Below are 23,133 nucleotides of genomic sequence, written 5' to 3'. Positions count from 1 at the left end.
CTCACCTTTTCCTTCAATGGGAGCTTACATCATTCTCCTTTCCTTTATTTCATCCTCACAGCAACCCTGGTGGTAAATTAGGTATTAGGTTTGACTTTCATCTTGTTTTCAATTTCATTTACAAACTAACAAAAAGGTACCTTAGTGCACTGAAGCTTATAGCTCCATTTCTACCAGCTGGTAGTTATGGTTTGAATACAGAGCACAGACTTTTTAGTTTATTATGGCTGTAACCCAAAGGACACTTTACTGGGAGAAAGATGCAGTGAATAAAATGGGACTTCTATTCCTGCTTTAGGGTTGCCAGGTCCCTCTTCGCCACCGGCAGGAGGTTTTGGGGGCAGAGCCTGAGAAGGACAGGGTTTGGGGAGGGGAGGAACTTCAATTCCATAGAGTTCAATTGCCAAAGCAGCCATTTTCTCCAGGTGAACTGATCTCTATCGGCTGGAGATCAGTTGTAATAGCAGGAGATCTCCAGCTATTACCTGGAGGTTGGCAACCCTAACCTGCTTAGGATTGATCACTAAATGTACCCAAAATACTAATCACAGTGCTGCTAAGGCAGGAATCCTGTAGTTTAACTGAGATGGGATATATTTTTAAGCAAGCACACAGAGAATTAAGCTACATGTTACACAATGTATTTCATGCTTTTAAAACAGGAAATAAAGTTTGGAATACATAAGGACAGGGTTCAGACAAAGTTAAGCATTTTTAAGTAACTTCAATTTTAACAGCCAGAGGTTTAAGCATGTGGTTCTCTCTCCCACAGAAATAAAAGAGTCTTAAAAGTGGATCATGCCCCAGACTATATTCCATACACGTATCCAAACAATAGGGGGGAAAGAGACTGCCAGCAGAGCTGTAGCTTTAGAATTTCCAGAAATTCAACTTGTCTCTATTATTCACAAATCATCCCTATTTATGAAAGCTGCAACTAAGTAGTCATCATTTGAGGTCTTGGAACCTCTGATGAAAGATAAAACTTCTCAAGGTACAGGCATAACACTGCATGACAATGGAAGGCAAAGAAACAAAGACAGTGGGGCGGTTTCCAGGAAGCTGGGAACAATTTAATTTCTGACGATAGTTCCTGAGCTGTTCAGGAAGCAATGCAGATCCCACCCGAGATTTCCGTGTGTACAATAATCCAAGTAGAAATGCCAATGTTACTTCTTGTTGCCAACTTGCACCAAGTGAAAATGACTTTATCCCCACTATTTTTTTTCACATGCATGAGATATACCACAAGGTATTTGACACCATTTCCAAATCAAATCAAATGAAACCATGTGAACCTGTCACTGTTCATCCCGTTCCTCTATATATAAAGGTAAAGGTCCCCTGTGCAAGCACTGGGTCATTCCTGACCCGTGGGGTGATGTCACATCCTGACATTTCCAAGGCAGACTTTGTTTGCAGGGCGGTTTGCCAGTGCCTTCCCCAGTCATCTTCCCTTTACCCCTAGCAAGCTGGGTACTCATTTCACCAACCTCGGAAAGATGGAAGGCTGAGTCAACCTGGAGCGGCTACCTGAAACCAACTTCCGTCGGAATCGAACTCAGGTCATGAGCAGAGCTTTTGACTGCAGTACTGCAGCTTAACACTATGCGCCACAGGGCTCCTCTATATATACACACCACTAAAATTATACTAAAGTGCTATGTGGTGCACAACTGCTTGCGCAAGCAGAACTGCTCTAAGCACATTTTCCTTTCAGCTCACATTTTGTCTGATCCAACGCACTGATGCAATCTCAGAGACGATGACATGTTTATTTCACTAACTTTTCCTTCACAGCCACTGCTAACAAAAGACAAGCATGATGTATTGTTAATTTGCCTATATAAAACTTGTTAACAACATGCTTTTCTTAATGACTACGCTCCGTTGTATTTAACAGTAGAGCGAAAAGCCCTTCGTGAAAATGCCGGCATTTTGAATTAAATTTCTAGTTCTGTATTAGAAATTATTGACATTTCATTTAATACAGTTTGCATTAACCTTGGTACATGGTCCGATAATTCAACTCAGTGAAATACAAGACCAACACAATTATTTCATAGATGCAAGTGCTATCAATTTCATCTGTCATCTCTCTATGTACACAAAAACCCCATCAATGCCAACCTATTTGCAGATTCTACAGAAAACGGAAGTTATAACTTACTAAAGTGAACCAATTTTTGGTTTAGCAAGTATGACTCCTAAATAAGAAATTCAAGTTGCTATTTACATACCTCAGAATAGTATTCTTACCTTTATTGCTGGGTACATCAACATATCTAACTCTCAACATGGCCAAATCGGTGGATCCTTAAAGTCTTGAGCCATAAACCAACAAGGCAAGTCTTTCTACAAACCTGAAAAACGCCCCAAGTTTGCAGAAAAATCTGAAACCTTAAAAAGTTTTGGCCTTTGAGGGAGGGCCCATCGGAGCCAGGTGATTTGTTATCGTGCAACTTGCATGATTCACCCTGGCCAGCTGCTTGTTACTGTTCAACAGTACCTCCCCCACCCCACAAAAAGCCAGTGTATTGTAGTGGTTAGAGTTTCAGAGTAGGATCTGGAAGACCCAGATGCAAACCCCCAATGTCCCATAAAAGCTTGTTTGTGGGCTTCCTAGAGGCACCTGGCTGGCCACCGTGTGAACAGACTGCTGGACTTGATGGACCTTGGCTTGTTCCAGTATGGCCTTTCTTATCTTCTTACGTTGTAAGCTCCCCAGGTGACCTTGGGCAGGTTACACGTTCTCTGCCTAACTTTCCTCACGGGGTTGTTCTAAGGATAAAATGGAGGAAAAGAAAACAATGTAAGCTGCTTTGGGTCCCCGTTGAACAGAAAGGCAGGGAATAAATGAAACAAATAAAAACTATAGCCACAGATGGAGGGCAGATGAAATGTAGGTAAGTTGGTGGGTAGGGTTGCCAACCTCCAGGTAGTAGCTGGAGATCTCCCACTATTCAACTGATCTCCAGCCGATAGAGATCAGTTCACCTGGAGAAAATGGCTGCTTTGGCAATTGGATTCAATGGCACCCTCCCCTCCCCAAACCCCTGCCCCAAAAATCTCCCGCTAGTGGCAAAGAGGGACCTGGCAACCCTACTGGTGGGTGGAGAAGCAAACAGGAAAAGGTGAAGATATGGAGGTTGCCAGGAGGAGGAGGAAAGGGCATAGTGTGCTGAGGAGGATACAGGGGGAAATAAGGTGTCCCTGGAAAGGCTTGCGCGTTTCCCCCAGTACAACTAGGCCTGGGCCAGCAGCTGACACCACGCAACTGAGCCACAGTTTTCCCAGGAAGAGGCTGCCAGTGGAGGGAAAGACGGAAAACTGGGGGGTGGGAGATGAAGGCAGGTTGGCTGGTGGGCAGGAAGGAGAGAAAGAAACAGGAAAAGGCTATGGGACCTCATGTGAGAACAGCCATTTCAAGATTCAGATGTGCTCATATATTAACAAATCAATGGTCAAGGTCCCCTGTGCAAGCACCGGGTCATTCCTGACCCATGGGGTGACATCACATCCAGACGTTTTCTAGGCAGACTTTGTTTGCAGGGTGGTTTGCCAGTGCCTTCCCGAGTCATCTTCCTTTTACCCCCAGCAAGCTGGGTACTCATTTGACCGACCTCGGAAGGATGGAAGGCTGAGTCAACCTTGAGCAGGCTACCTGAAACCGACTTCCATAGGGATCGAACCCAGGTCGTCAGAAGAGCTTGGACTGCAGTACTGAAGCTTACCACTCTGCCCCACGGGGCTCATACAATATTAACAAATACTTTAAAAATGACAGACCAAAGGCTGGAATCGATTGACCCCAGATGTATATACATTCTGAAGGCTCAGAGGAGAGGGGTGCGGATTCTACTCCCTCTCTGAACCATGCTGCTTTTACCACCCTTGCCCCTTGTTCGAACTTTTCCTTTTTCTCGCCTCTACACCTGGCCATATCTGCTGCCTTCATTTCCACCTCCATCATGCTCCTCTTCCTTTCCCCTTCATCTCCACATGCCACTCCCCCCCATCTTCTTCATTCCCCTATGACAGTACCTGCAATCTGTCCCCCTTCCTCCTTTCTATCCTCTTCTTCCACTTTTTCTACCATCCCCACTTCACAAGATCTCAGTCAACAAGGAACTGTACGGTTCCTTTTTGCACGTGCAGACGTTACTGGTATTTAAAGTGTTTGGATTTTTCCGGATTAGCCCTGGATTTGAAAAATAGCCCCTTGAAGATTTTTTTATACCTATTGTGGGACCGATCGTCTCTGCTAAAAATATGGTGTGTTAGAAGACCGCCACAGAAAACACATCATTGCATCTAGGTCAAAGTCCAGGTTTTGTACACAAGAGCTACCTTATATAATAGAGTTTCATGAGTCCTTTGAGGGCAATGATCTCTTTGATAAAACTTTTGTAAACTGCTCTGTGCTGTTAGGATAGGGCATCATATAGTTGCCTTTATGCATAACAGCCATTTCAAGCATCCCATGGTACCCCCCCCCCACAACTTCCTGCTTGAGTATCTCACTGTTGCGGCCCCCACCCTATAGAATGGCCCGCCAGATGAGGTGAGGAGGGCTCCCACTCTCCTGGCATTCTGCAAACTATGCAGAACTGAATTATTCAGGAGGACATTTTTGCACAGGAGGACTGCACTGAAACAAATTCGTTCAGAAAGATACTTTAATAAAGGGATAGGTACTGTAGTCTATACTACTGTTTACAGTTTGTACTCTCTCAATCAATCAATACCTTTATGGGCATATTGGTTACAACGACAATCGTATAAAATGGATATCTAATGTATAAAAATGTGTGTGTGTGTATAAAGTGCCGTCAAGTCGCAGCCGACTTATGGCGACCCCTTATGGTACTAATAAAATGCATTCATGGTAGCTATCAGGTAAATTCCGCTTAGTTTCTCGAATTCTCCTGGCAGCTAAAAAAAACTTTGCTACCTTCTCCGTGGTACAAGAATGCCGGTCAGCCAAAAGAAAAGCCACTTTGTCTTTTGCAGAGAGAGATATAAGATATATTTTATCAGCAGTTCAATATGAGCTTCCCATAGAGGCTCATAATAGACACAGTGGAGCAGCACGTGGATCATTGTCTCTGGTAGGTTCTGCAAACATGGGCAAGTCTGATCGCAGATAGGGATGATCTTAAATCTGCCTCAAAGGACTTCCGACGGGAAGATGTTCAGGCGCGCTAACATGAAGGCCCTTCGTAGATGTGGAGAAGTTAAATGGGAGAAGTAGGATGGTAGGGCTCCGAGCGCTGGATGAATACCAAGCTCTGATGGGGAGCAGACCCTGCACGCTGATGAGGACAAGGTTTGCCACTCAATGTCTAATAATACATATGCTTTGTTTCAGTTTGGTTACGATCCTAATCCTACTGCATTGCTTACTGGATGTCCTGTGAGGAAAGGTTGAAGGAGCTGGGTATGTTTAGCCTGAAGAGGAAAAGACTGAGAGGGGATATGATAGCCATCTTCAAGTACTTGAAGGGCTGTCACATAGAGGAGGGTGCAGAGTTGTTTTCTGTTGCCCCAGAAGGTCGGACCAGAAACAACGGGTTGAAATTAAATCAAAAGAGTTTCCGTCTAGAGTCATTAGGAAGAATTTTCTAACAGTTAGAGTGGTTTTTCAGTGGAACAGGCTTCCTCGGGAGGTGGTGAGCTCTCTTTCCCTGGAGGTTTTTAAGAAGAGGTTAGATGGCCATCTGTCAACAATGCTGATCCTATAACCTTAAGCAGATGATGAGAGGGAACGCACCTTGGCCATCTTCTGGGCATGTAGTGGGGTGTGTGGGGGAGGTAGTTGTGAATTTCCTGCATTATGCAGGGGGCTGGACTAGATGACCCTGGTGGTCCCTTCCAACTCTATGATTCTATGAGTCTGAGTGAGAATGGCAGACTGTAAATAACAAATAAATAAAGATAATGGATAGGAGAGTGAGGATGGAAAAAGCAGAGAATTAATGGTGTCATCCTAAACAGTTACAGCCTTCTGAATCCATGGAAGTCAATGGGCTAGGAAGGGTGTAACTCTGCTTAGGATGGTTCTACAGGTGTGATATGTGAAGTTGGGGGCAAGTCTGGCATTCCCTCCCACCACCACCCTCCAATTTGACAGGCCTTCAGCTAGTAGTAAATGCCTATTAATCTGGCACCGCAGTCACAGAGAACGAATTTACTTTGTTATTCATCAACAGGCATTGGATCTATTATTTTATGGATAACTGGATTTGGGCCCTTTTTTGTCATAAGTATGTGACTTTTTATTAGTATCTAAGTATAGCTTCTTTTAAATGTTTGCACATATGGTTCTTGGAGTTTCAGATACATTCCCCGCCACTGATCTCCTTGTTTCTGTGCTGTCCCTCTGCATTGGTCAACAGGATCATATACCAGAGCATCACAGGCAGCTTAATGCCTGTACTTCCTCCCCTGGTACAAATTGATTTCTTTTTGGGGAGGGGCCGTGGCTCAGTGGTAGAGCATCTGCTTGGCACGCAGAAGGTCTCAGATTCAATCCCAGGCACCTCCAGTTAAAGGGACTGGGCAAGTAGGTGATGTGAAAAGACCCCTGCCTGAGACCCTGGAGAGCCACTGCCGGTCTGAGGAGACAATACTGACTTTGATGGAGCAAGGGTCTGATTCAGTATAAGGCAGCCTGTGTTTATGCATACAAGAACTCACTCATTGGATAACATGAGTCCAGCTATTTCAAACCATGGCCAGACCAGTATGCCAGGAAAGCTCACACACAAAGAAATATGGCCATCCTCTGTTTCCAAAATGAAATGTTTGGAGGCATGCTGCATCTCTGAACACAGATCCCATTTTTGGGTTCTACGGCTAGTGTTGCCATTAAGAACTACCTTCCAAAAACTGGTCTAATGCTTTTTAAATACCTATGCATGCTAGAGGCTACTGAGTGTTTTATTATTTATCTTTGTTCCTGTATTGTACTTAGTGGGAAGGGCTGTGGCTCAGTGGTAAAGCATTTGGATGTATGCAGGAAGTCCCAGGTTCAATCCACTCCCCAGCATCTCCAGTTAAAAGGTTTGCACATCAGGCGATATTACAGATTTGTGCCTGAGACCCTGGAGAGCTGTTGCCAGTCAGAACTTAATGTTCTGATGCAGTATAAAGCACGGGCAGCTTAATGCCTGTACTTCCTCCCCTGGTACAAATTGATTTCTATTTTATTACATCGTCATCCCATGTTGTACCCACTTCATTTCATCCTGGAGACACACAAGGCACTCTCTCCTCTTGCTGATACTCACTCATACCCCAGTCTCTGGGATGCGACATAGCAGGTGGCCATTCTTTAGCCACAAACTGCAATAACAGGGGTTGCAGTGGCATCCTGCTCCACAACTAGGGTTGCCAACCTCCAGGTACTCAGATATACATAAAGTACCGCTGGTGCACTGGATATAATGGTTTATGTGGTTTCAAAAATGTGATTTCCAACAAATTTCCACCACAATTTAAGAAAGATGTAGATAAGCTGGAACGTGTCCAGAGGAGGGCAACAAAGATGGTGAGGGGTCTGGAGACCAAATCCTATGAGGAAAGGTTGAAGGAGCTGGGTATGTTTAGCCTGAAGAGGAGAAAACTGAGAAGGGATATGATAACCATCTTCAAGTACTTGAAGGGCTGTCATATAGAAGATGGTGCCGAGTTGTTTTCTGTTGCCCTAGAAGGTCGGACCAGAACCAACGGGTTAAAATTAAATCAGAAGAGTTTCCATCTAGACATTAGAAGAATTTTCTAACAGTTAGAGCGGTTCCTCAGTGGAACAGGCTTCCTCGGGAGGTGGTAAGCTCTCCTTCCCTGGAGGTTTTTAAGCAGAAGCTAGATGGCCATCTGTCAGCAATGCTGATTCTATGAACTTGGGCAGTTCATGGGAGGGGGGGCATCTTGGCCATCTTGTGGGCACTGGGTGTGTGTAGGGGAGGTAGTTGTGAGTTTCCTGGACTAGATGACCCTGGTGGTCCCTTCCAACTCTATGATTCTATGAAATTATTGCAGTTATACAACAAAACAATTTATACAAGTTGCGACAATCCATGCAAGTTTACAAGGTCTTGCAAATCTTATTCTTGTTTCGCTAATTACATTAGCTTCATCAGAAGTCTGTTGCTGCTGTACAGGAAAATCTTGATTTTCTGATTTTGCTCCTGTTGCCAAGCAGATTGGTTATATTTATATCGGCAGACCATGCTGTTGTGCGCTCAGGCCTCTGTTTTGCTGGTTGCCAACCTCCAGGTACTATCTGGAGATATCCTGTTATTACAACTGATCGCCAGTCAAAAGAGATCAGTTCCCCTGGAGAAAAATGGCCACTTTGGCAATTGGACTCTATTGCATTGAAGCCCCTCCCCAAACCCCCCCCTCCTCAGGCTCCGCTCCAAAAACCACCCGCCAGTGGCAAAGAGGGACCTGGCAACCCTATCCACAGCAGTTTTCAGGCCCCGTCCAGCTTTTCTTTTTCTTTTTTTGCTATCAAATCACAGCTGACTTATGGTGACTCCATAGGGTTTTCAAGGCAAAGGGTGTTTGGAGGTGGTTTGCCATTGCCTGCCTCCATGTCACAACCCTGATATTCCAAACGCTAGCCAGGGTCAGGGCTGAGAGTGTGTGACTGGCCCGAGGTCACCCAGTAAGCTTCCGTGGCGCGAGTGGGGGATTTGAACCTGGGTTTCCCAGGTCCTACTCCGACACCTTAACCACTACACCACGCTGGCTCTCTACTTCCAGCTATGGTGTTACTGAATTTGCTCTGTCAAAACACAGATAACCTCCAAAATTATCTGGAAAGTTATGCTTGCATTCTCAAACTCTGGATCTCTTTGGCATTAGCCTGCAGCTATTCAGAAGCCTGACAGATGCGGTGTCATGCCAAACTAATGTTGTGTTCCTGCTTGATAGCCTTGCAGGAGCCTGCCAGATAGATTCTCCTGACATTTACTCACTGGGAAAAAAAACATAAAAACCTTTAGCAAAGTGTATTGTACTTTAAACAGCATTGGTACACAATTTTACTTTGGGTGCCGGGCAAAGCAATCCTGAATGGGGGTAGTTGCAGGGTGCCCGGGGACAGTGCAGCCATGTCACCTCCTGAGTGGCTTGCAGAGGTGCGGCTGCATTAAAAAAAAAATCAGATTTTCCCCAAGCACTGCGAAATTGCTCCATAGAGTTTCACAGGACTACGCCATCCTTTTTTGCAGGCGCAAGTTCACGCCGGCAAAAGGGGCGTTCCCGGGGCGAAAGGGCTCATAGAGCTTACCAAAGTCAGCCCCGCCTCCAGGAGCATCTCCTTTGGCGCCAGCAAGAGCCCCGGTGCTGCAGATACGAAGTCTGCCAGGGTACCTTCCTCGCACTGCCGAACGGCTACCTGGCACAAGTCGCCCTGCGCCCGCATTAGTGCCCATTTCCATGCTGCGAGTGGCACTAATGCCAGCACAGGGATCACACCAGCTCCTAAGCTGATTTGCCCCCCCCCTTGAGGACTGCACTGTAAACAAGGTCAAGTGATAAGCCTTCATATTTTCACCTGCACCCCTTTAGTTTTTTACTCTGTTACTCCCATACTTAGAAACAATATTTCTATCCGGAAAAAAATTATTTACTGTACAGGGAGAAGTTTGGCTTAGTGTTTATTTAGTACTTTACATTATTCAAATATTTCACATACATTAGTTCAGTAATCTTTATGACAACCTGGTAAGGTGGGCCAGTATTATGATGATGATGATGACATATAAGCAAATTAAAGGAGACAGTAGTTTGTCATGCTAGCCCATTCACAGCTGAGATGAGATCTGAACTAGAGACTGTGTGGCTCGCAACTCACCAGCTTTGCTATTAAAAAGGTAAAGGTCCCCTGTGAAAGCACCGGGTCATTCCTGACCCATGGGGTGATGTCACATCCCAACATTTTCTAGGCAGACTTGGTTTACGGGGTGGTTTGCCAGTGGCTTCCCCAGTCATCTTCCTTTTACCCCCAGCAAGCTGGGGACTCATTTTCCAAACCTCGGAAGGATGGAAGGCTGAGTCAACCTTGAGCAGGCTACCTGAAACCAACTTCCGTCGGGATCGAACTCAGGTCGTGAGCAGAGCTTGAACTGCAGCTTACCACTCTGTGCCATGGGGCTCTTAGCTTTGCTATTTCACTACATTAATTCTTGCCTCTTTAATTAATTAAACTTTAAAAATGACAAATCACTTGAAACTCAACTAATCACTTCATGTTCAAACTTAATTTCACAGTTCTCTTAGAGAAGCATCTTTTGAGTGAAGTGAGCCCACAGGAAGAATGGCTGTTACCGCACTTTGTATTCCCACCGATGTATTAAGAGTTTGAAAACATTATAAAAAATACTGTTCACACTTTGTTTGGCCCCTTTAGCTGTGAAGACATCTTCCAACCATTTATTAGCTGTGGTATCCAAAAACCCTTTTAAAGCGATGTTTTTTATAACATTTTCAAACTCTTAATACATTGCTGGAAATACAAAGTGCGGTAACCCCCAATGAGTAACTGTGGCCAAAACTGTCTAATTGCTTCTTTGTAAACTCACCCCAGACCAGCTTCATCTTACACAGTTCCAGGACTGCAGCCCTAACCTATCCATCCATTAGGGGAAAAGCAGGTTCAGAACCCCAGCCCACGACACAGGATATTCAGCTTCTAAGTGAGCAATCCTTTGCGCAGTTACTTGGGAGAAAACCCTGACACTGGTCCTAACAAATGCCACAATACAGATATTTTGATTCTATTGCTTATATCCAGCATCAGATATTCCTGCCCTTATCTCAAGGAAGATGATCTCGTCACTGAGGCAGCTATTCTAAGACCAGCGGCTGAGCTTTTTCCCACCCCTGCTACTAGAGATACTTCGAACCTCCAGGGTTCAAATCCAAGATTTTCTGTGCCGAAAACATATACTCTGCCACCAAAGCCTCCTCCTGTCGGCCAGTGCAAAAACACAGTATCATGATCTATGAGTTTGCATTTTCAATATGTTGGTACAGTTCTTTGGGGATGGAATGTCAGACCAAGTACTGGAAAGAAACCTAATGAAATGAGGTCTTCAAACCCACTTAAAATCAGGATATTTTGCCAAGTTTTTTTTTTTTACACTTCTTTTAAAATCCTAACCTGGGTATGCAAAATAGCATTGCCATAAGTATATATGTTTCAAAAACATTGTTTCTAGGATGATGATCCTAAAGAGACCTGGAAGATATTGAGAAAGTTTACAATCGGCAGACGCTGACAATACCCATTCTCCTGGAAAGATGCTGCTTTACTTATTTTGTTTCGTTTCAGCCTATGAAAATGCAGGAGGAGGCAAGGAGGCATTGTACTAGAGCATATAGGTATGCATTTGTGCATAACATGCAAGTCGGTAAAATCTTGTAATGGCAAAATATACTCATAATACACAGAAAGCCAGTTCACATACATACATAGCGTGAGATTTAGCATCTTCCCACTGAAAAGCACACTTAAGACTCTACCACTCTCCTCCAGGAAGCAATACAAATCCAAGAGAAAGGAGATTTGTTTACCAGCTGCAGAAAAACAGCCAAGTTCTTTTATTAGATTGGGATAGGAAGCAAGACAGCAACTGGACAGCGTAGGTTGGTCAATGATGGATTTACCAGCTATTCGCTAATTTTAGGAGAATTGATTTCTAGTAAATCACAATTCCAGATTTCACGATGGGCATCCCCATATCACTTTATTTTCATTGTCCAAATGGACCAGGGTGCCTCATTTTTGATCCACCAACGGAAAAGCACTGGGATCGAAAAGCTGCGTGGGATCAGGTTAAAATGTGTAGAGGTCTTTTCCCAACAGCATATTTAGGAAGGGGGAAAAATATATTAACCCTTCCTTATCCACAAGCCCCCTCCCCTCCTGGGTGTCTTCCTTTCTCGAACAACATGTTCGTTATTCATTTGGTACACCGAGTAAAGAAATACCATCTTCGGGAGGAGAAAAGAAAGAGATTAGAAAACGGTTTCCCCGGTAATGAAATAATTCAAACCACGCTCCCTTTAATCCAGGAAAAAAAAAAAACCCTTTCAGTGAGGCGCCGATCAAATTAAAATGCCATTACACAAATTAGAGTTTATCCCAAATTATGCTCCAGCTGGCCCTCCCTACTGGAAGGGAGGCGTTTTCTCCAAGAAGCAACGTGCAAAAAAGCGAACCCAGCCCACGTGAAGACCCAGCCAGGCCAGAATTTGGGGAGGGGGGGAGGGCGGCAACCCGAGCCCAGCCCCTGGGGGAGCGGGACAGCAACAGAGCCTGCTAAGGCGCCCCCGACCCAAGGCGGACATCTCCCCCATCTCCCAGCTGGAGGGGCGTCTGCGGCCGCTCGCCCCCCACCCACCCACCCCCAGCAGCTACCGACAAGCTCCCGGCAGCTCCCTCCCCGGCAAGCCGACCGGGCGCTGAGCTGCCGGCGAAGGGGGCCGAGCCGAGCCGCTGGGACCCGACGCCCGGCCGCCGCGGGGCTCCTCTGCCCGGCCCGGCGGCGTCGACCCCTCTGCTCCGCTGGCGCCGGTTCTCCAGGAACGGGGGGAAGGGGGGAGAAGAGAGGGGGGGAAAGAGGGGAAAGAGGGGGGAGGGGGGAGAAGAGGGGGAAGGGAGACAGGGGAGAAAGAGAGGGGGAAGGGGGAGAAAGGGAGAAGAGGGGAAAGGGGGGAAGAGAGAAGGGGCAGAAAGAGGGGGAAGGGGAAGAGAGAGGGGGAAGTGGGGAAAGAGGGGGAAGGGGGAGAAAGGAGGAAGAGAGAGGGGGGAGTGGGGAAAGAGAGGGGGAAAGGGGAGAAAGAGAGGGGGAAAGAGAGGGAGGGGTAAGAGAGAGAGGATAAAGGGGGAGAAAGAGAGGGGGAAACAAGCTACCAAGTACCTCCAGGAGCCCCCTGCCGCTCGCTCTCTCGCCCAGATCTCCTGCCAGCCCCCCCCCCAAAACAGAGGGCGGGGGTCCACCCCAGCCAGGCGTCCCCCAGCCGCGCCAACCGACAAGTGCCGGAACCGGCGCTGCAAGGCGAGGAAGGGAGACGCGGCCGCCGCCCCCCCTCCTCCTCTCCCCCCCCCCCAGCCCAGGCGGCGGCTCCTGGGGCCACGAGCTGCGGCGAGGGGGCGGCCGGGGAGGAACTTTCGCGTGTGGCCCAGGAGACGGACCAAAGCGCCCGGTTCTTCGCTGCAACCGGCCCCTTTCCTCTCCCCCCCCCCACCAACCCCAGCAGGAATTGCCCTCCAAAAACACACCCGCGCAAAACCCCCCACCCCCCACGCCGCCCTGCAATCGTCCGGGAAGAGAGCCGCCGTACCTTGGATGTGCTGCTTGATGACCTGCTCCAAGTGGTCCAGCCGCTCGACAATCCGCCAGGTGTCCCCTTTGTCTTCCTCCAACTTCTTCTCGGGCTCCTGCACCTTCACGTAGACCGTGGCGATGTAGTTGGTCACCCAGCCCACGTAGAGCAGGCAGATGATGTTAGTCATCCCGCTCAAGATCACGCAGGTGGACACCAAAGTTTTGGTTTTCCTGGTGCAGACCATTCTGGGCTCCCTCCATATAGATCTCTGCGATCCGGTGGGTTTAAAACCAAAAAGAAAGAAAAGAAACCGCGGCGAGCAAAATAATAGTAATAGCCTTTCCTCCCCTTCTCCCAAAAATCGGGGGACCGCCGATCAAGTTAGGGAGTTTCCATACAAAACGCGGACTGTCCTACACGCCAAGAACATCGCTCGCCTGCCCAGAGGGAAGCGCGAGGGCAGAATTGCTGCTCGGAAGCTCCCGGCTTTGTTTTGGGTTTAAAAAGGCAGAGTGGAGCCAACTGGTCCCCGGAGCAGCCGCGAACCCGCAGCCTCGGATGCGGAGTCAGGTGCCCAAGTGCGGCCAAACTTTCTTCCCCCTCCGCGCCGCTTCCCGCCCCGCTCTCATCAGCCAGCCCGGGGAAGCGGCGCACTGGCCAGGCGGGCGGGTTGCAGCCGCCGACTGACGCGCCGCCCCTCCAATCCGCGGGAGGCGGCGGCCCAGCGCTTGGGACTCTCGCCAATCATTCGCCCAGCCGGGGAGGTGGGCGGGGCAGAGCGCTGTTCGGAGGCCCACCTGCCAGACTCTGTCTGTCCCTCCGCCGCGCACGCTTCCCGAGGCGCTTCTGGGTGGCGGCCGCTCTCCACGTGAGGACGGGGGTTCACGTGACTTGCGAAAGTTTCCTCGCCCTCGGGACTGAAAAGGCGAAACTCCTTGCAGCCCAACCTTTCTGGAGTGCCTCCAGATGTTACGCCGGCCATTTATGCATGGGAGGTTTTGCCTTGAAGAGCTCTGGTGTAAAAAAGCAATTTCATATCCTATAGTTCGGGGATTCGCCTTGCGATATCTTCTGCTCTTCTCCGCAACTTATTTATGCGAACAAGGGTTTTCTGCTTTGCTTATAATTAAGAACGAGACCAGAAATCGATTGGAAGCAAGGGATGATATTCGTGTAGCTTTGAGCAACAGTATTAGCCCCGGAATTACCCAGCTTGTAAAAAGGATGCAAGCTCAAAAATCCCATTGGTTTTCAATTAAAAGTTCTCTATTATAAAAAAATATATATTCAAATATTATTCTAAGTTTAATGTTTAACTAACAGTTACGATTAAAGTTTATTTTCAAATTCTCGGAATTTTTATTTTGAACCTTGGGGTCCCTGCTCCGAACAAAAAAGTCCTAGTGGTCCCTGGTCAAAAAAGGTTGGGAACCACTGCTAGATCTAGACTGGAAAAGACAGTCATGCTAGGAAAAGTTGAGGACAGCAGGAAAAGAGGCAGGCCCAACAAGAGAGAGATTGACTCAAAAAGGAAGCCACAGCCTTCAGTTTGCAAGATCTGAGCAAGGCTGTCAAAGATAGGACATTTTGGAGGACTTTCATTCATAGGGTCGCCATGAGTCAGAAGTGACTTGATGGCACTTAACACACACACACACAGATCAGTGATTCCCAAAGTGGGCAGTAACACCCCCTGGGGGGCGGTGGGATTACCTAGGGCAGTGATGGCGAACCTTTTAGAGACCGAGTGCCCAAACTGCAACCCAAAACCCACTTATTTATCGCCAAGTGCCAATACAGCAATTTAACCTGAATACTGGACATTATTGCTCGGGTTGCCAGGTCTCCAGCCACCACCTGGAGGTTGGCAGCCCTAGTAGGGGAAGGGGGAGGGATGGAGAAAGGAAGGAACTGGGAGAGGAAAGAGAATGAAGGAACTGGGGAAGGAAGGAAGGAAGAAAGGGGGGAGGGACAGAGAAAGAAAGAAAGAAAGAAAGAAAGAAAGAGAGAAAGAAAGAAAGAGAAAGAGAGAGAGAAAGAAAGAAAGAGAGAAAGAGAGAGAGGGAGAGGGAGAGGGAGAGAAAGAGAGAGAAAGAGAGAGAGAGGGGGAGAGAGAGAGAGGGGGGGGAGAGGGGAAGAGAGGTGAGAAGGAACTGGAAAAGGAAAGAGAAGGAAGGAACTGGGGAAGAAAGGATGTAAGGAGGGAAGGAAGTGTCCTGGGTCGGGCCTCAAGCCCCACCCAGGACTTGCTCCAGGATGCACACCTGAAGTTCTCCCCCCTCCCTTACCGGCAGCTCTGGGGAGGCGGCGAGGCGACGGCGCGGGACAGCATTGGGCACCTGCTGTCGGGGGCAGGGGAGGAGGGCGGCGAGAGCAAGGGCGAGCGCGCCAACACTTGCGACCCCGCCAGCCTGCGGGCGACCTTAGGGGGCGGGGAGGGAGAAGGCAGAGGCCACGCAGCCACGCCTAAGCCGGAGGACTCGAGGGTGGCTCCGGCTACCCCACAAGCTTACCGCAAGAGTCAGGGACGAGCGCGAACGGGGGAGAGGGGGAGGACGGCGGGAGATGGCAGGCCTTTCTCCGGCGGATGCGCGGCTGTTGAGGGGCCGCCTGGCCCTCCGCGAGCGCCCGGAGGAGGAGGCAGGTGAAAACGGCAGGGGGAGAGGCGCCTGAGGAGGAGGACGAAGGCGGCGGCAGCCTGGAGCTGGACTGCTGGGAGCCGCCTGAGGGGGACAAGGAGGAGGAAGGCGGTGAGGAGGAGCTGCTGCTGGAGCCTAGAGGAGGAGGCCCCGCCTCGTTGCTGCTGGCCTCCCCGCCGCCTATCAGCTGTTGCGGGGCAAGAGGGGGGGAAGAGGAAGAAGCCAGCCGGGTGCGTGCGAGGCAGGAAGCTGACTCGCCGACGCACGCACGGTGGGGGGAGCTCAGCTGAGAGAGGGAGGGGCACAGACGACCCAGGAGGCCTTTTGGAGATCACCCACGCATGCCGGCAAAGAGGGCTACGCGTGCCGGAAGTGGCACGCGTGCCATAGGTTCGCCAACACGGACCTAGGGGGGCACTAAGAGGCAAGAGGGCAGCAGGGGGCGCTAAAGGTGGGCCTCTTCAACTGCGTTCACAAATTTACAATAGATCAAGCTATGGCACCATGCTGGCAAATTTGGTGGAAACTATAGGAATTTTTTACCAGACTTTGAAGAGCTGGGACCATTGGATCAAGTTCACCAGTTCTGTTGAATGAATTTTAACTAAAAAGTTTTAATTTGATTTTGAATAGATGTGCAATTAATTGCTACTGTTTTGAAATTTGATTGTTATTATCTTCTTTAGTGAGTCGTGTGAAGCCCTATTTTGAATAATGCTTTTTTTAGGATAGGGTAGGGGGCGCTGGGGTTGAGTTTGTGGAACCAAGGGGGCGGTGGTCCAAAAAGTTTGGGAACCACTGCTCTAGATGCACATTTTCCCCATCTCAATTCTCAAAACTCTGCATGGCGGCTTATTGTTGAGTTTTGAGAATATGGTTTTTTTTTTAATTATTATATTTTCCAGGGTACAGAAAGGCAAAAAAAAAGGAGAAAGGGAGAAAAGAATAGAAGAATATACATCACATCTTAACCCTCGTCTAGTCCAACTGCCACCTTCATCTTTTTCTTAAATAAAGCACTGGTCCTTTTCTTAAATAAAACATTCACCCATTATTTCACTAGCATTACTAATTGTATTCAATATCCCAATTCACTACAATTAAAAAAATATAAGTATTATAGTTAGATCTCTTACCTACTCAGTTCTGAGTTTTGAAAATATGGATGGGGAAAATATGCATCTAAAGAGGGGCAAATCCAAGGCAAAACCTCCCATGCATAAATGGCCACTGTTAATTTCCTCTCCTTTTGTTTTTGCTGTATAGCCTGACTAGGTCAGGTATTTGGAAACAAATGAAAGAGATGTTCTAAAAGGATTTGGAAGCAAATGAAAGGGATGTTCTAAAAGGAATGATAAGAATTCCCATTGGGGGGAAAACAGATATGCTTGAAGGCCCATTGGCTATATTGGAAGTCAGGTATGCCAAGTGATTGCATGGGCTCCATTGAAAAATGGGGTGGAAAAGTTGCAAACAAAATGTGGAACGGATTTTGAGAAACCTGCCTGGGCATGGAATGGCAAGTCCCCAGAGTGTAATGATGGTCCCTAGGCCAAGATAAATTGCCTTCCTCCGCACAACGACCCTGGCATTCCTTGGTGGTCTCAGTCTGTTCTGAACATGGCTATATTCTCCCTAAAAAACAAACAAACATAGATTCTCATTTGCATGTGTCTTGCAGTTGGGTATCCAAGTAGCACATGTGGCTTGCCTTGCCTTTCACCACTAGGGTTGCCAGCTCTGGGTTGGGAAATACCTGGAGATTTTGGGGGTGGAGCCTAAGGAGAGCAGGGTTTGTAGAGGGGAGGGACTTCTCTTTTTCCTACCCACCAATCAACCTACGTTTTATTTTCAGTTATATTTATACTACCCTAACTTTCTCTACAACTGGGTCCATAGAGGCCAATGCCATACAGTCCAATGGGCAAAGTGGCCATTTTCTCCAGGGGAACTGATCTCTATCGGCTGGAGATCCGTTGTAATAGCAGGAGATCTCCAGCCACCACCTGGAGGTTTGGCAGTAATAAACAGCACTCTTGCTCCCTTATTATATAATTGTATTAAAAATAAATGAATATCTACTATTAATTAACAACAACAGATTTTATGTCTTATTTCATAAGGTGTTGCATTCACACTCTATATAAAGCCTATACAATTTCCATAAAGATAAAAAAAATCATAATTTCATATGCATAGACTACCACTATTGCTAATACATCAAAACAAAGTCCCGTTTACTTAGTATAGTTCATAGTTGAGTTAAAGGGCTCGCGCTGGAGTCCCTGTCTTTGCTTGTCACTTTCACTCGGAGATTCCTCTGTTGTGGTGCTCCATATAAGACTCGTGCTACTTGCACTCATTAGCCTTATCTTGTCAGGCTAATAAATCGTAAGCTTCCCTTAGAAGTCGTTCCAAGAATGCAGAAAAGAAAAAATAAACTTGATGGATAGGTATTTCTTCTACCACCTGGAGGTTGGCAACCCTATTCACCACACCAGTTGCAGTCTTTACTAAGAGAATTCTATCTTGCCAAATTGGTAATGTCCTGCTTAGACCACTGCAAAGTGTTAAAGACAAAACTGTCTATTTAAAAAGTTAGAAACTGTAATTGGTTTCAAATGCTGCTATCTGTTTATTTGATTTTTTAAACGTATACCTTGCATTTCCTACTTTCCAAGAGGCTTATAAAACCAAAATTGCAAATAGCAACTAAACACTAAAACCAAGCTCAATAAAATAAAGTATACAAAACCTACTCCAAACAATCATCCTTAAAGCAAAAGGGACAGTGCTGAGAACAACCCAAAAGAATAATCAAAACTCAATAATAAAAAAATGCCAACCACAGTGCAATCATCTAGAAAACATGAGCAGAAAAGCCACATTCCAGGGGCTATTGAAAGATAGCTGCCTTGCAAACCTTTCTAGACCTTGTGTACTTCATCTAGCGGGCCATTCGGAGCAACAACCAAGAAAGCTGTGGATCTGGTAAAACTCTGATGCATCTCTCGAAAATAGGGTGGCCAACCTCCAGGTACTAGCTGGAGATCTCCTGCTATTACAACTGATCTCCAGCAGATAAAGATCAGTTCACCTGGAGAAAGTGGCCACTTTGGCAATTGGACTCTATGGTATTAAAGTCCCTTCCCTCCCAAAGCTCCACTCCAAAAACTTCTCGCCGGTGGTGAAGAGGGACCTGACAACCCTACTTGAAAAGCAGGTACCTCTGGCAAGTGGCAATGTGCAAATTTCAGCTGATGGTTATACCTGACCAGAGAGAGGTGTTTTTTCAGTTATGTGGGTCCCTGGCCTTTAAGACCTTTAAAGGTTAAGGACCCCACCTTGAATTCCCTGGAAACAAATAATCAGCCAGTGCAACTGTTGTAAAATCAGGATTATATGCACCAGGTACGAAGGCACACTGCTGCATTCTTAGTTATCTTCAAGGGCAGCCTCACATGGTTAATTTTAAAATATATATCTATGTTCTTTCTTATCTTCCCCTGTTGGAAACAATCTTGTCGCATTTTCATAATCATTTGATTATAGGTCAGCCAGCCAGTATTTCTGTTCTTCCTAATCTCATTCCACGGTTTTATTTCTTCTTGCTCATTTAACATATCTTGATATCTTACCATATCTCCATTTTTTTTCTCTCCCTTGGTTAGATATGTATCTGTAGGGGTCATTATCCATGGAGGTACCAGGCTTAATCTGTTTTTGTTTCTAAGCCATGTCTTCATCAATCCATCTTTAATGGCATGTTTCTCTCCAAAAATTTCTGAATTCTTTGCTTTCCATAAGTAATAGTGGAATCCCTTATTCCATGTGCCCTTTTCAATATTCAAGTTTATTTGATCTGGGTTCTTTATCCACTCCTCAATCCATGATAATCCTGCCGCTTGGTAATAAAGCTTGCTATTTGGTTGGGCAAGTCCACCTCTTTTATTTTAGTCTTGCATAATTCTGAAGTTAATTCTTGGTTTCTTTCCCACCCAAAAAAAATTATTCATTTGTGTCTGCCACTCCCTCAACATCTTATCCTCGATTTGTATTGGGAGCCTTTGAAAGAGAAATATCAGCCTTGGTAGTAAGTTCAACTTTATAACTGCGATTCTCCCCATCCACGATAAGTTGAGTTTTGCCCATCTTTTTAAATCTTGCTTTATTGTCGACTATATTTTTAGGTAATTGTCTCTTAGCAAGGTATGCTTTTTCCCAGTCATGTATATTCCTAGGTATCTAACCGGTTCTTCTGTACTCTTACATCCTGCTAGAATCTGTATATTCTGTTTTTTCCAAGTTGTCCAGATTATCTAAAATGATCTTTGTTTTATTTTTGTTTATTCTATATCCCGATAATCGACCGTATTTTTCTATTTCCTCCATAAGATGTTCTATTGACTCTGCAGGGTTCTCCAATGTTAAGACCACGTCATCGGCATAGCATTTTAGTTTATATTCCTCTCCATCAACTTTCAGTCCACCAATTTTCTCATCTTGTCTTATTCTGGTTGCTAATACTTCCAAAGCCACATTAAATAACAATGGTGATAGTGGGCATCCTTGTCTAGTGCCTTTCTTGATTTCAAATTTTTCTGATAATTTCCCATTGATAACCAATCTTACTGATTGTTGCTGATAAATGCTCTGAATCCATTTAAGATATTTGTTACTGCAGTTTAATTTTTGAAAAGTCTTTAATTAAAAAGTCCCATTGAATATTATCAAAAGCTTTTTCAGCATCCAGAAACACAAAGTCTTTTCTTTTCTTTTCTTCTGTTTTACATGTTCTATAGCATTAATGATAAAGCGTACATTATTGCGCATAAGTCTTTTCGGGATGAAACCGGTCTGATCTGGATGTATTACTTGCCCTATTTTCTTCTTTAGTCTGTTGGCCGAAATAGAAGCAAAAATTTTATAATCCACATTTAACAAAGATATGGGTCTGTAAGAAGTTGGTCTTTGAGGATCATTACCTTCTTTGTGAATTAGTTTGATACAAGCTTCTTGCCACAATTCTGGGCACTTCCCAGTTTGTGGAATGTCATTCAACAACTTTTGAAGATGTAAAGCTAGTTCTTCATCAAAACATCTATAGTATCGTGCTGACAAACCATCCGGTCCGGGTGCTTTATCCGTTTTCTGACTTGCAATAGCTGTAGTAATCTCTTGCATAGTAATATTCTGATTCCACCAAGAATCATCTTTTTCAAATGTTTTTATATTAGAATCCTTGATATAACTATCTGTTTCATCTTGATTATGTCCATTCAAGTGAGATTGATATAGATTCTTAAAATATTTTACAAATTGCTCTTTAATGTCTTTTTCTTTAAAACTGACTTTGTCCATTATCTTGACACCTGTTATTGTCTTCTTTTCCATTTGTTTTCTAAGATAATAAGCTAGGTATTTTCCTGGTTTATTTGCGTGCTCAAAAAACCTCTGTTTTGCAAATAAGATTTTCTTTTGCATCTCTTCCTTGTCCATCATGTCGATTTCTGTTTTTACCTTTTTTATTTCTAAGCTGGGCTGAAAGTTTTTGAAGAACACACACTCCTGGCCTGCAGATTTCATCACATCTCACTTGTACTTAAAGACGATGGTTGCCAACCTCCAGGTGGTGGCTGGAGATCTCCCGCTGTTACAATTGATCTCCAGGTGGCAGAGATCAGTTCCCCTGGAGAAAATGGCCACTTTGGCAATTGGAGTAAATTTAGGCTGTAGGAGGAATGTGGGGTCGGAGAGCTCTTAACCATGTCCCTGCCAGTTGATTTCTTCCTGAATTTGTCCCTCCTCCATATGCTTTCACCCTATGTAGCTGGAAGGCCATGTTTGCAAGGAGTAAATTTACATTGTAGAATGAAAGTGGGGTAGGAGTGTTCTTAATCCAATTTTGCAGTTCAGCTATATTTCAGTATGGGGACTGGATGGTGTGTCTATTTGTATGAGTATCTGCAGATGCTAGTCTGAAACTCAGCTGCACATCAACACTTACAAGAAACACTCCTGACACCATGGATTCTCATAACTCGGCTAAATCAGTTCAGTCCTAGCCTGCTGATCTCTGAAGCAAAGACTGCATACCAGTCAGGCCAAACTATAAATGCTACTGCTAGGGTGTCAGGAGGTGAAATGCCTATGATGTGGAAAACCTGCCAGAAGAGTAGCAGGTTACATGGTAAAATTGACAGACACATACACACACGTCAGTCATCTTAAGGTTTTTAAAGTTCGCACACCACTTCCAGTGCTGCTTATAACACAGACATACATAGAATCATAGAAAAGAGTCATAGAGTTGGAAGGGACCACCAGGGTCATCTAGTCCAACCCCCTGCACAATACAGGAAATTCACAACTACCTCCCCCACACACACACACCCAGTGACCCCTACTCCGTGCCCAGAAGATGGCCAAGATGCCCTCCCTCTCATGAGCTGCCTAAGGTCATAGAATCAGCATTGCTGACCATCCAGCCTCTGCTTAAAAACCTCCAGGGAAGGAGCGCTTACCACCTCCCAAGGAAGCCTGTTCCACTGAGGAACCGCTCTGTTAGAAAATCCTTCCTAATGTCTAGACCTTCTGGGGCAACAGAAAACAACTCGGTACCTTCCTCAATATGACAGCCCTTAAAGTACTTGAAGATGGTTATACCCCCTCTCAGTCTTCTCCTCTTCAGGCTAAACATACCCAGCTCCTTCAACCTTTCCTCATAGGACTTGGTTTCCTCATAGGACATGTTGAAATGTTCATGCTTACCTGTTTGTTTTAATTCATGGCAGGAGGGAGTTCACACTGTGAGTAATATATGGCTAGGCCACATAGCTGCAGCAAGCAGAACAATGCAGCTCTTCTACCCAGCAACTCCATCCTTTTCTATTCCATTTAAAGTACACTCCTATGCATATTTATTGACATTTCAGGATGGCTTGCTCCCAGGTGCAATCTTGTGCATAAGAGAGCAGCTCAATAGTGATATGGGTTTAGAAAAGTATAACTCCAGACTGCACAGCTTACAGCTAGTCTCCTGTGTGGTTCAGACAAATTTACACACATATAGCTTTCAGTCTTATAGAGTTTGAATGGATTTTATGCCATTCTCTCCCTCCTATCAGACCCAGAGTATGAAAAGATG

At 45.8% G+C, this 23,133-nt stretch overlaps 1 protein-coding gene across 1 annotated transcript in view; it reads right to left on the bottom strand.

Moving 5' to 3' along the window:
- The window catches only part of GALNT18 (polypeptide N-acetylgalactosaminyltransferase 18), a 362,192-nt gene extending 348,584 nt beyond the window's left edge, over positions 1-13,608 (bottom strand). The window contains exon 1 of the mRNA XM_056851671.1: positions 13,363-13,608. Within this exon, the coding sequence (XP_056707649.1) occupies positions 13,363-13,591 (229 nt within the window). The 5' untranslated portion in view covers positions 13,592-13,608. The remainder of the gene's footprint in view (positions 1-13,362) is intronic.
- Positions 13,609-23,133: the final 9,525 nt, after the last annotated feature.

The sequence above is a fragment of the Euleptes europaea genome, chromosome 6 (genome assembly GCF_029931775.1).
Source record: "Euleptes europaea isolate rEulEur1 chromosome 6, rEulEur1.hap1, whole genome shotgun sequence".
NCBI classification, from domain to species: domain Eukaryota; kingdom Metazoa; phylum Chordata; class Lepidosauria; order Squamata; family Sphaerodactylidae; genus Euleptes; species Euleptes europaea.
Note: the sequence above shows the minus strand (reverse complement) of the source record. Positions and strands in the feature narration are given on the sequence as shown.